This window comes from Notolabrus celidotus, chromosome 15 (genome assembly GCF_009762535.1).
Source record: "Notolabrus celidotus isolate fNotCel1 chromosome 15, fNotCel1.pri, whole genome shotgun sequence".
In the NCBI taxonomy this organism is placed as follows: domain Eukaryota; kingdom Metazoa; phylum Chordata; class Actinopteri; order Labriformes; family Labridae; genus Notolabrus; species Notolabrus celidotus.
In genome coordinates this window covers 20,053,436-20,066,389 of record NC_048286.1, presented here as the reverse complement: position 1 = coordinate 20,066,389, position 12,954 = coordinate 20,053,436, and the positions used below count along the sequence as shown (strand labels likewise).

Here is a 12,954-nt window from a genome sequence, read left to right as displayed (position 1 = left end):
TCCCTTACAGATTAATCAGCACTGGTGTGGAGTGGGGTGGGGGGACTTGTTTAATCATAGTCTGAACATCAATTAGGTTATTATATTACTAGGCATAAATTCAAATCCATGCAAAATGCTGCTACTTCTTGTTAGAAGTTATATTAAATCACGAGATATGAGTCTTGAAATTCAACCAGATTATAAAAAATGACACTAGGTAAACGGTAGTTAGGTACAGAAAAAACAATACTTTTAATATTGAACATTTACAAGCTGAATTGAGCATATTATGCTCAGGTCCATGAGGCGTCTGTTGGTGGAGCGCAGGACACAGGTGTTCAAACGTACGACAAGAAGCCAAAGCGCTTGTGCAAGAGCTCCTCCCGGGGCCTGAGGTTGAACAGCTCCTCTGACATGGGGGATGACCAGCGGTCAGTGTGGAAGACACTCTCACCAACCTGCAGTGAGGTAAACATATGTCACTATACAACAGCCTTGATTTCCAAAAACAAACATCTGCAGTAAGATCTACATGCTGCTGCTGGGATGGTTAATGCTTATTGAATCTAAAGATTTATATCTTAATGTACATCTACATAACTCCAGCTTCAATTTGGTTACACATATTTGGAAAATCAATTGTGCATGTTTCAAAAACATGTTACCAAAGAGGTCCTTTCACAGATAAGCATGCATTTTTTTGGTGTGCTGTTTTTACATCAGCTCAAGGCCATAGAAATAGGAATAGGCGATCTAGACTGAAATGCTCCTTTGCTCAGCCCTCCCCTCAGTAAAACAACAGTGGCCTTCAAGGACAACAACTCTTGTGATGCATGGTAAGTATCACAAGTAAGTCATTATTTGGCGCACAACAACAACTCTTCTTCCTCCATCTGGTGCAGTTTGCATGGCCACACACTAAATACAAAAACATGTACCTAACAAGTGAACATGTAAATATTATATTTCATTTTTACAAAGTCTGTTCTGCTAAATGCCACTAAGTACCACACACAGCACCTTTAACAACAAAACAAAACACAGGGCTTGCTTTGAATGCCATAGCTTAATGAGCTTCAGAGCTGCCTGTATCAGAATCAGTGTTTCTTAGCAATAGCACAAATGAAGTAACACGTATAATACAAAGCAACAATTTTTCTTAAAAAAAAGATGCATCAGTTCAACTAAATAACTTTTTTTAAACACAAGGTTAAAATGCAAAAGTTTAAGAGGAAACAAAAGAAACAGAGATAGACAGGCATGTTTAATACGTTGTCTAGTGTCTACTCCCTGCATGCAACTATCCACAAGTGCAGATATTTAGGCTAGTTACTAAGTCAAAAAAAACAATAATAATGATAGTAATATATTAGTAATATATCTAAAACACAATAACAATTAAAGCTGCAAGCGGTGATGAACGGGCCCTCGCACACCTGCAGCCGCTGCCTACGTGAGCCACCGCCACATGTAAACCACCGCCTGATATTTGCCACCACATGATTTGAAAGCAAGATCTGAGATTATATACTGCCTTTGGCAGATTGCCAAGAAAACATCCCTTCTTGACAGTGTGCCGCGCCCACAATTCTAGTTTGAACAGAATGTATGTATGAAAGTATGCACCCTTATTTGGACGTTTTTGGGCGCCATTTTAAATTTTCAAAGCTAAGTGGCGCTCTTCCTGTTGAGTTTCGGATATGGGTGTGAGAGGCTTTTTTGTGCGTCCTGATGCCATGAATATGCGTATTATTTTGCAAGCATGTAGATCAAAATAACCTCAATGGGGAGGCATTTTTTAAAACCTTAGGGGGCGCTAGTGAGCACATTTTTGCAAATTTTTGTGCGAGACCCAAATTTTTCACCAGGCCTGATGACTGTGCAAAAATATCCGTGCTTTCATGCATGTTCAGGGCTTCAAAAATGCGTTCGAAGTGGCGTAACAAATAAAAAGAAAAATCCCTAGGGTTTCAATAGGGCCTTCGCCGACACTGCATGTCAGTGCTCGGGCCCTAATAAAAACAACAAGCAAAGTAACACCAAGTTAAAATGGAGCAGTGGAATTAAACAGAATGCAGATTGGAACAGATGGGTTTTGAGTCTTGATTTGAAGAGGGGTAGAGAGTCAATATTTCAGATGTCTGGTGGGAGTGAGTTCCAGAGTTGGGTGCTAAGACACGCAGAGGTCACAGAGAGATGGAGGGAGGAGGAAGACCTGAGAGAGCGAGAGGTGGGATGGCAATATGGAGGAGATCAGACAGATACAGGGGGAGGGCGAGGTTGTGTATGGCCTTTAGTTGTATACAGGAAGATTTTGAAGGTGATTCTGAATTTGACAGGGAGCTAGTGAAGCTGCTGGAGGACGGGGGTGATGTGGTGAAAGGAGGGGGCTCTAGTGATGATGCGGACTGCAGGATTCTGGAGCTGTTGAAGCTTATGGAGGGATTTGTGAGGGACACCATAGAGGAGTGAGTTACAATAATCGATACAGGAGGTGACGAAGCTGTGGACCAGGATAGCAGTGGTGTGAGAGGTGAGAGAGGGGCGGAGACGATATGTTATTGATGTCAGTGTTAATTTTGGCGGCTATCTTAGATTTAGTCTTAGTCTTAAGACGAAAATGCCTTGTTAGTTTTAGTCACATTTTAGTCTTTTCAGCCCTTTATAGTTTTAGTCGGCGGAAACTCAAAACATTTCAGTCTTTGATTTTTACCGAAACACCTTCAGTCTTTAAATAATTCATGTAGTCGATCAGATATTGGTAACAGGGTTATACCAAGAGTTGAAATCGACAACATTACACTCCTTTAACACTTTTGCTTGTGTAATATCTTAATTTAAATAATTCAGCCTGTCCCTGCTAAAAGGCAAAAGAAAACATTCTTGATGTGACCACTGTGACTGTATTTGGATTCTCTTGACTCAGAAAAATGCCATGAAAGGACTGTATTGCACATTTACGATGGTCCTTGAATGTACCTGCAGTGACAGGCACACTAGACAGACAGTCACCTCACGACACTCTGAAATGCATCCGCATCTTTGATGACAAGGAGTTGATCCAAACTTACTGAAGGTTTCTGATGCATCATCAAACTGGAATAAATCAAGCTCTAGACACAGAGCTTTTTACGGTAATGGCGGCAAAAACAGCAAATCTCAAATGTACAGACGTCCCCCGGTTGTGTCTTTGTCACTAACGCACACCGGAGGGTAAAAATCATCAATGAAGATGAGACAGATGCATGGAGGCGGGGAGAGCTGGTTCATAAAGCACACCTGCTGCAGGTAGAGACCAAGCTAACACTGAGCCCCTCAGATAACAACTCAGCCTGTCACAGGAATGCATCACTTTTATCTTTAAAGACGCACAGTGGGGAGAAACATGGATTATTAATGTCCAACAGTTGGCCACTAATGTTTTCGTCTCGTCAACAAAAACTAAACATTTTCGTCAGTTTTTTTATTATCAGTGAAGCACTTTAGCTTGTCATAGTCTTGTTTTTGTCATGAAAAAATGAGTTGTTGACAGTCATTTATCGTCCTAGTTTCGTTAATGAAATTAACATTGATTGATGTGAGAGTGGAAAGAAAGTGAGCTGTCGAGGATGACACCCAGACTCTTCACCTGAGGGGAGGGGGACGCTGTTGAGCTGTCTATGGTGAGGGAGAAACTGTTGGCTTTGGATAAGGTGGATTTGCTGTTATCGAAAATATAAATAATTTATTTTTTTTGTGATCAAATTTTTCTTCTTTTATATTTGTATGCAGGTTGTTACAAACAATATATTGATCAGCGCAAGCTGAAACATCATGCTTGTGATAAAGGTTAACCTCACACAAATAAGGGGAGAAGAGCAAAAACAAACCATAGTCAATATCATAAAACAATATCTAAGTATGTTAGAACCCATACTCAAAAGGAAAGTACATGCAGGGGTTTCCAGTGCGTTGCGATTAGCTTTTTCGCTGAGACCAGCTAATATCACCTTTTTTTTTTAATTAATTGTTAAGCCTGTATTAGTGAGATCATTTCAAATAAGTGTAGCAGGCGAAAGCGGTAACTTGATCTCAAACATCTTAGATAGATTGGAGGCAACCATCCCCCAAAAACTGACCACCGGAGGGCATTCCCAAAACATGTGTGCAAAAGTACCGGAGGCAGTCTCAGAGCACAAAGTGCAGGTAGGGTCAGAAATCACTTTCACTGAACAAAGCTTCCTTAGTGTTAAGTAAACTCTGTGTACAAAGTTATAATGTATTTGTTGATGGTCTGGGTTTCTAGATGTCAATAGAATGTTTGCCCAGACTTTATCCCAATCATAAGCTGGGTCCGGGATATGTGCTCTCCATAATCAGTTTCTAAACGGTTTTAATTTTCAGAGGTAAGAATTCGGACAGTAATTTAAATATATGGCTGAGTTGAGATGTGGTTCGCAGTGCATAATGCAGCTCAAACAGAATTAAGAAATAAGGATCAATACACCCAAAGTATTAATACTACTAATATAACATTTTAGCCCTGTGATAGGTTGGCGACCTGTCCAGGGTGTACCCTGCCTTCCGCCCGAAGCCAGCTGGGATAGGCTCCAGCCCCCCGTGACCCCTAACGGGATAAGCGGTCAAGATAATGGATGGATGGATATAACATTTTTTAAGAGTTTATTAGCTTCATCTAGACGTGAACGACGAGGTAAGTAAAAGCACAATCCATTTGAACAAACTGAATACTTCACCTGTAATCAAGCTGTACATTGAAAGTTTTCATTACTCGTGGATAACATATCTAAAAATCAGGCAACTGGCTTTGAGCCATCGAATATTTAGAAATACAAGTAGACTAAAATCAGCATTAGTTCTCTGCACATGTAAAAGCTCTAACAATGACAACAACAATGTTTTCTTTACCTTCCAACCTGGAACGTCCTTCATGAGAACCGCCTCCTCTTCTAAATTCTCCCTCAGCATCCGCAAGGTCCTGTTCAGAAGGAAAAATCATGAAATGTAACTCTTGGATAGAGAGGTTTTTAGCAACAAAAAAATACAATGAATCTGTGTTTGTATGTTTGGGTGTTTTTTTTTCTTTTGTCACCTTCGATCTTGCTCTGCCTGAATAAGTGGCATCAGAGCTATCCGGGCCTCCATCTCCTCAATCTGCATACGCCTGTGACGCACAAACACATATAATCCCTAAGTACCCACAAATACTGTTACAATGCATGTGTGATAGTTACAATTAATAGAAGAATCCTACCTCCTTTCTCTGTTCCACCTAAAAAGCCTCCAGTAGCCAAACACCATGATCCCAATGCCAATCCCAAACATGCTATATCCTGTTGAATAAAGAAGTGATTAGTGACAGTTTAATTCAATGTCTCTCAACACTGATGATTTCATTGTAGAAAACTTAGAAAACAATGGAAGGAATTCTCATTTGAATGGTTAAAATGCCTTTATTTTCAAGGCATGGTCATGTTGACCTTGAAAGCTCACTTCTACGTGTAATTTTAAAAATGATTCTCCACCTATAGGAAAGCTCCATTTGAGCATAGAGTGGTCTGTAGGTGGTGATTAGAAATAAAACCTCCAGCAGATGGCGTTACTCAGTTTATTGAGGCAGTGTATTTATAGGCCAAAATACACAGAAAATATAAAAACACAAACTCTACATCTGTACACATTCATACCCCAAAACAGCATATATATACTCTTTGCACAGATTAACACATTGAAAATACATCCAATAACACCGGTAACAGGAAGCCCAAATGTCAACTACTACTGCAACAACTGATGATGGGATATTGAGTTTGAGTTCCCTATTACAATAGTAGCATAGATTGAGCCCATTCATATTCAAAATTATATCAATACGGTTGCAAAATTCCAGGAATTTTCAAAGTTGGAAATTTTCCATGGGAATTTATGGGAATAAATCAGGATTTTACTTAATTGAAGGTTGGCTCTTAATAGGGAACTTAAATATAGTTGGGGAAAATATATTTTAGCATAATCCTGACAAAAAAAACATGCACTTTTCATTTAACATTTTGAATGCAGGGCTCCCAAGTTTTGAACTCATTTTTGGCAGCGGGGGTGGTGGTGGTGCAGACAGACCTCGTCTTGTAATCTGTGAATCTGCGATCAGTCTGCATTGAGCATGTGCATCCTTTTTCTTTGGAACGTATCGTTGTTGCGTTGTTTTACCCAGATACAGTGATGCTATTTTTTGATTGGCTGTTGGGTAGCTATATCCCTGTCTTTCTTTTTGATTAGCTGGTGCGTGGCAAGCTCATTCTGAGGGAAAAGCGGTGCAACTTGGTGGTCGTTGTCCTAGTAATTATTGTGCGTGAGAAATACAAAGTGTGGCGTGTGAACAGATTGAAATGCGAGAGCCCTGTGAATGGGACTTTGTTGGGATTGCAGTATTGTTAAGTTCTGAATGGGTTGGGTTGGGTTGGGTTGGGTTGGTTGAGTAAATTTAACTCAACATTCATGTTTTTGTTCTTCAATGAAAGAATTGATTGTTCAATAAAATATTTAACACTTGATAAAGTTCTACTTACAAATAAATCTGTTTTTGGATGTCTGCTTATAACAAAACAAATATTTATGCTTGGATATAATACCTTACCATTAAAATCCCAGTTAATTCACATTAATTCCCATAATTTCCAAAATTGTGGAAATTTACTGGAAACTTTGTGGAAATTTACCGTAAAATGTCCACCCCTTTGCAACCCTATATATCTCTCCATTGTTTTTCTCTTATGTGACACATGTCCAAAGAATGAGTCTCTTGAGATTTTTGCTTTCCTTCATCGGAAGGCTTCAGTCTTCAGCAGCTGATGAAACCGGTTTGACAAAGGATGTTTCTGTGTAAAAATATTTGTCTGGCAGTTATGATCAGCTACCGCCTATCAGAAAACAAGTTACCTAATATTAACCAGAACCTGCTGGGTGTGTTGGAGTGAACTATACTAGTAAAAAGGGAAAACAAGTCCAACCAAAATGATTTATGTTTGAATGAATGAGGTGTTTAAGCAAAGTGGATTTTTCTTACATGCTGTGTTAACTGCTGCACAAAAAAAGCCTCATTAAACTGTCTCCTCCTAACTCACAACAAACACATGAAGTAAACAGCTGATCTGTTAGAGGGGAATCTTGCTGATACATTGTCTGATTTATTCGACAAAGATCAGCCTGTTTACGAACAATCTGTAGTATATTCAGAGTTTGAGGGTTTCACAAGTTGATTTCCAAGATAATACAAACACAAAATATTGCTCAGTGTCTCCATCTGATGGTTAAAAAACCATACTGTGTCCTTGATCCTTCCCTGCCAAGTCTAGTTCATTAGTTATTGCACACATTTTGGTGTCCAATGATCACATATAAAAAATTTAAAACTAATAAGTTACTTTAGTTAGATTTTTTTTTTCATTTTAAAATGGTGATCTCTCACTGTCTTCAGTTATACAACACTTTGTTGCACTTTTACCCCTCCCTAAAACTTTAGGAGGACTTGCATCTTCATTATTATGATTTTTTTTTTTTGCCTGTATAGCAAACCCCTGACTCAGTAAAGTTGAAGTAAACTGATAACAAGTAGTTCAAAAGAGCACCAAAATATTTTGAGATCTCTCTAGTTTTCAAGTGAAACCCTCAGTGCAGGTTCGGAGATGCAGAATTGGACTTGTTTGTGAGGGAGTGAAGAATCTGGAGCCTCACAGTGGGTTTGAAGATGCTATATTGAGTTATCCCGTTTGAGCCGGAACCTCTAATGCTGGTACTGATCAAAGGAACTGATCAAAGTTGCACCCGCTTGTTTGATGTCTGTTTCTGCTATCACCAATCCATAGCTGTGTGTTTTCAGACACTGTCAGAATAAAACTGTTGTATCCTCTGTTCTATTAGGCAATTGACTGGAAAGTAATTACAATACATTTGTGATTCACATTAATCACAAAAAAACAAAAACAATAGTCTTTGGTAACTTTATCAGCAGATTAACCATCAAGGGAACCATTGTTTATATAACAGCATTTTATAGACTGCGTAAAAAGTTGTTTTTTTGTTTGTTTTTTAACTCTCACAAAAAGTTTGTAATTAGTGATCTTCCATATATATATATATTTTTACACATTTTTTATATTTACAATGTGCTGCAATTTCACACTTCATCTTACATACCTGTATCATCTGTTTACACTTACGGCTCTTGACTCCCTTAGGCACAAATCTAATTCTGCTCTCTACAAGGTGGCAACAAATGAAATTAAGATTTCTCTACATAAACTGTCATCAAATCCTTCAATACTCGAGGCTTCAAAATGATCTGTACTGAAGATTTTGGGGGGGTTTTAACAAGTAGTTGCGCATAAGTTGATAGGCCACATGACTTCAAGTCAAATTAGTTTTTAAATGTGTTATTATCAGTGGTGGACAGTAACAAAGTAAATGTACATGAGTACTGTACTTGAGTACATTTTTTGAGTATCTGTACTTTACTTGAGTATTATTTTTTGGGAAACTTATTACTTTTACTCCACTACATTCAGAAGATAATTATTGTACTTTTTACTCCACTACATTTCTATCAGTGCTCTAGTTACTCACTACTTTGCTTTGAAGTCAGATCATGAATTTCCTTCTCTTTTCTGAAATCTGATCCCTAAGACAGTAAAATGTGTTTGTGTAGTTCTGTTTGTCTCAGTGGTTTAGTCATACCTGTACATTGTGCATCTCCACGGTTGAACGTGGAGCGAACACAGCAAATTTCCCTCTGATCAGGGAAGATTTAGAATTGATGTTACTTCTCTTTTCACATGCATCCTCACTGTGGAGGCAGTCAGGACCATCCGGAGACGTTAGCTCCAGGACAGCACTTTATTCAACAGGACCGCCTTCACATCGGACCACATTTGTGACATGTTGGAACTATGCCTCAACACCACCTACTTCACCTTCAACAGAGACTTCTACAGGCAGAAGCATGGCTGTGCCATGGGCTCCCCCGTGTCTCCCATAGTGGCTAACCTCTACATGGAAGAGGTGGAGAACAAGGCACTCTCCTCCTTCATAGGAAACACCCACAGCCACTGGTTCAGATACGTTGACGACACCTGGGTCAAAATCCACTCTGAGGAAGTAGAAGGCTTCACAACTCATCTTAACTCAGAAGACAACACCATCAAGTTAACAAGGGAAGATGTCAGAGGTAACAGTCTGGCCTTTTTGGACGGTGCAGTGCAAATTGAAGAGGACAGAAGCCTCAACATTAAAGTCTACAGGAAACCCACCCACACAGACCAGTACCTGCTCTTCAACTCACATCTTCCTGTGGAACACAAGCTAGGGGTAATAAGAACCCTTCACCATAGGGCTCAGAAGGTACCCACAAGAACGGAGGGAACGAAGAAGGAACAACTGCACATCAAGGGAGCACTTAAAACCTGCGGTTACCCCAACTGGGCCTTCATCAAGACCTCCAAAAAGCGGATTTCCAACAGAGAGGAGAACAGTCAGCAACAAACTACGAAGCATCGTTATTCCATACCTATCTGGGGTCTCTGAGAAAATCTGGAGGATCTTCAACAAACACAACATACCTGTTCACTTCAAGCCATCCAACACACTGAGACAGAAACTGGTTCATCCCAAGGACAAAACACCTCAGCACAAACGGAGTAATGTAGTTTATGCCATACAGTGTGACGAAGATTGCAGGGAACTGTACATTGGTGAAACTAAACAACCTCTCCACAGACGCATGGCCCAACACAGAAGAGCCAGCTCCTCAGGCCAGGACTCAGCCGTACATCTGCACCTCAAGGACAAGGGACACTCCTTTGAGGACAGCAATGTTCAGATCCTGGACAGAGAAGAGCGTTGGTATGAAAGAGGGGTCAAGGAAGCCATCTATGTTAAGCTTGAACACCCTTCTCTTAACAGAGGTGGTGGACTAAGACACCATTTGTCTCCTACATACAATGCTGTTTTAAATTCTCTGTCAAAACAAGTAAGACTACACTCACACCAGAGACCATGTGACTCTAACGACCCACAGCTGACCCATCACCTTAATGACTGTCAGGAACTAGGCTAACTGCCAGGAGGTACTGAACAACTGTCAGGTGATAGGAGAACTACTGTCAGGAACTAGACTAATGACCCTACTTAGGACCCTTTGTGACTCCTGGACACACCCACGACTGTTAGAGGCTTATATTTTCTAGCTCTTCCCCAGTCTGGTCAGAACTGGAGAAGCCTTTCGGAGGAGAGGTGAAACGTCTTCAAGAATTTCTACCAGTCCAGTTGCCTCACGGATCAAGCTTTGGATTCTCATGACCTGGATGACTAAGAACCTTCACAGACAAATGTTCTCCCTGTTTCCCACTCTGCCCAAACATACAAAAATTCAGTGTCCAACCTGAGAGAGTGTGTTGAACATTTCAAAATAAGTTGTCTGTGCTTGGAGTAACTTAGTTTCTGCTTTTATTCCATGGTATAGTTTTTAGAGATTTCAAGTAATGGTTTCTAGATAAACATGATGTAACAGAATGCACTTCTATGTATTCTTGACTGCACTTATGTATTGTGAAAATACAACGTTTTGAGATTTTTTAAGAAGTACTTTGAATACTTAAGTAATTTTAAAAGGAAGTACTCCAACAGCCTGTTGCACCAGCTGTGCGTAAACTCAAACGTAGCCTAGTTTGAACGTAATTTCTCATTTAGGATAGAGTTTATACTCTGCCAACGTTTTGGAGGTTGCACCGGCTGAGATAGTTTCAACATAAGCCTAAGATACAACCTAATTCTTACACTTGGCTCCTAGTAGGTGTAAAGTCCTCCGTAGAGTATATCGGCTGCCATGGCGCGTCATTTTGAAAGGTGGGATGATTTGGAGGATGAGGAGATACAGAGGGTTCTCCCAGCTAGATTATGCCTGCAATGCGATATCAGCGAGAGAGATTACATCTTTTGGAAAAATAAGATGACCAAGATTTGCACTATAGAATATATAATTTTACCACTCCATGTCACTGTTATTATACACAGTGTAGATTAAGGATTTAGGCTTTAGTTATGACCTTACTGTGACACTTCATCAAGATTTAGATACCTTTTGTTGTTGTTGTTCTGTGACAGTAGCGGCGGTTGGCAGAAGTTCGTTTCAGCTGTTAGTCAGTTCTGAGACTATTGGGCACATAATAAAATGTAACAACCCCTGCATCAAAATTGGTGCTTTCCTCTGATTGGCTGTTGGAAGTGTAAACGTCATATTTGCGACAATGTTTTGGTTAGTTTGGTTGTTACAGTCTACTAGTTAGAATGAGCCTTACATCTCTGTGGTGAAACCAAACAATGACACAACTTAAGTTACAAACTAACTAGTTTCAACGTATGGTTTAGGGAGGACTTTACACCCTAACTTAGGACACAACTTACACACAGCTGGTGCAACAGGCTCCTGAGTATTAACATATGTTGTAGTTGATAATTTTACCACTCGAAGTCACTGTTATCATAGACACTGCAGATTAAGGATTTAGGCTATAGTTATCACTTTACTTTGGTTTGTTTCAGCTGTCGGTCAGTTCCGAGAAGATTAGGCACAAAAAATAACACATATAATCCCTGCATCAGAATTGGTGCTTTCCTCTGATTGGCTCCTGGAAGTGTAAACGTCATATCTGCGACAATTTTGTGGTTAGTTTGGACGTTACAGTCTACTAGTTAGAATGAGCCTTACATCTCTGTGGTGCAACCAAACAATGACACAACTTAAAGGCAGTATGAGGAGTTTTTTCAACAGCTAAGAAACAGACTGATACCAACACTGATGCCTCTTTATGACCTTCAAAAGCAAACAAAACCATAAACAACAACACTGATACCTTCTCTGTTGTCATTTTTAATGCCTTAAACCACTCAGAGGGGGTAGGTGTGAGACCACATGATTGACATTTGGCTTTAGAAACACCTTTTTCTGTCTGTTTTCATGGCAAATAATCACATTGAGTGATACATCTGGCTATTAAAAGACAGCAGGGTGTGTTTTTTGTTCAAAACACTACTTTTTCATGGAAAGAAGGAGAGATAAGAGGTATCACTTTTTCCACAAAGGGGCGCCAAAATTGATATAAATCAAAAGTTCCTCACAGCAGCTTTAAGTTACAAACTAACTAGTTTCAACGTACACTTTAAAGATGACTTTACACCCTAATTTAGGACACAACTTGCGCACTGCTGGTGCAACAGGCTGCAGTACTTTAACTCAAGTAATAATCTGACAGAGCAACTTTCAATTGTATTGGAGTAATATTTGACCTGGGGGATCTATACTTTGACTTAAGTAATGAAGCTGTGTACTTTGTCCACCACTGGTTATTATTATGGTCTCACACTGAAACGTAGCTGTTGTGTTCAGGGGTATATAAAATATAATATTCCCCATTAAAGGAAGTTTATCCAACAGAGCCATTGACAGCTACACACCAAGAGCAAAGAGTTAGCCACTTAGCTATCATCGCTGTCGATAGTAGTTCACACAAAGATGTTCTGTAACCTGAATATATTAAATTAATTTCACAGTGAACAGATACTGGACTTGTTCCTCCATATATATGTAAGAGAATCATTCATATTTGACATTCTAGTTGTGGTAGATTAATTAAAGCCCGTGTCTGTCTCCCTGACCCTTTAGCATTAGCTTATATTTACATGGTACCACAAGTCTATTGCTTGTTCGTTATCAGGAGTTCAGGTGTGGACCTGTGTGTAGTGTGTAATGCATATACCAGAAAGTCCTCGTTTCGGTAGATTTCTCTTGTAATCAAAAGCGGCATAGCCTCCCGGAGGAGGCATGTCCTGCTTCACCTTGGACCCCGCCATCTTCCTCCAGTCTGTTCCCACAACACGCTGCTGACGTCACTACAGACGTTCTTCTTCTTTGGCTCAGAAAGG

At 39.8% G+C, this 12,954-nt stretch overlaps 1 protein-coding gene across 1 annotated transcript; it reads right to left on the bottom strand.

Moving 5' to 3' along the window:
- Positions 1 to 210: 210 nt before the first annotated feature.
- ndufa13 (NADH:ubiquinone oxidoreductase subunit A13) lies at positions 211 to 12,954 on the bottom strand. Its single transcript, XM_034703726.1, has 5 exons — positions 12,789 to 12,954; positions 5,237 to 5,315; positions 5,075 to 5,146; positions 4,891 to 4,960; positions 211 to 440 (listed from the first exon to the last, which is right to left on the bottom strand). Exons 1-5 carry the CDS (start codon positions 12,880 to 12,882, stop codon positions 321 to 323), a joined length of 435 nt encoding a protein of 144 aa, XP_034559617.1. The 5' UTR covers positions 12,883 to 12,954; the 3' UTR covers positions 211 to 320.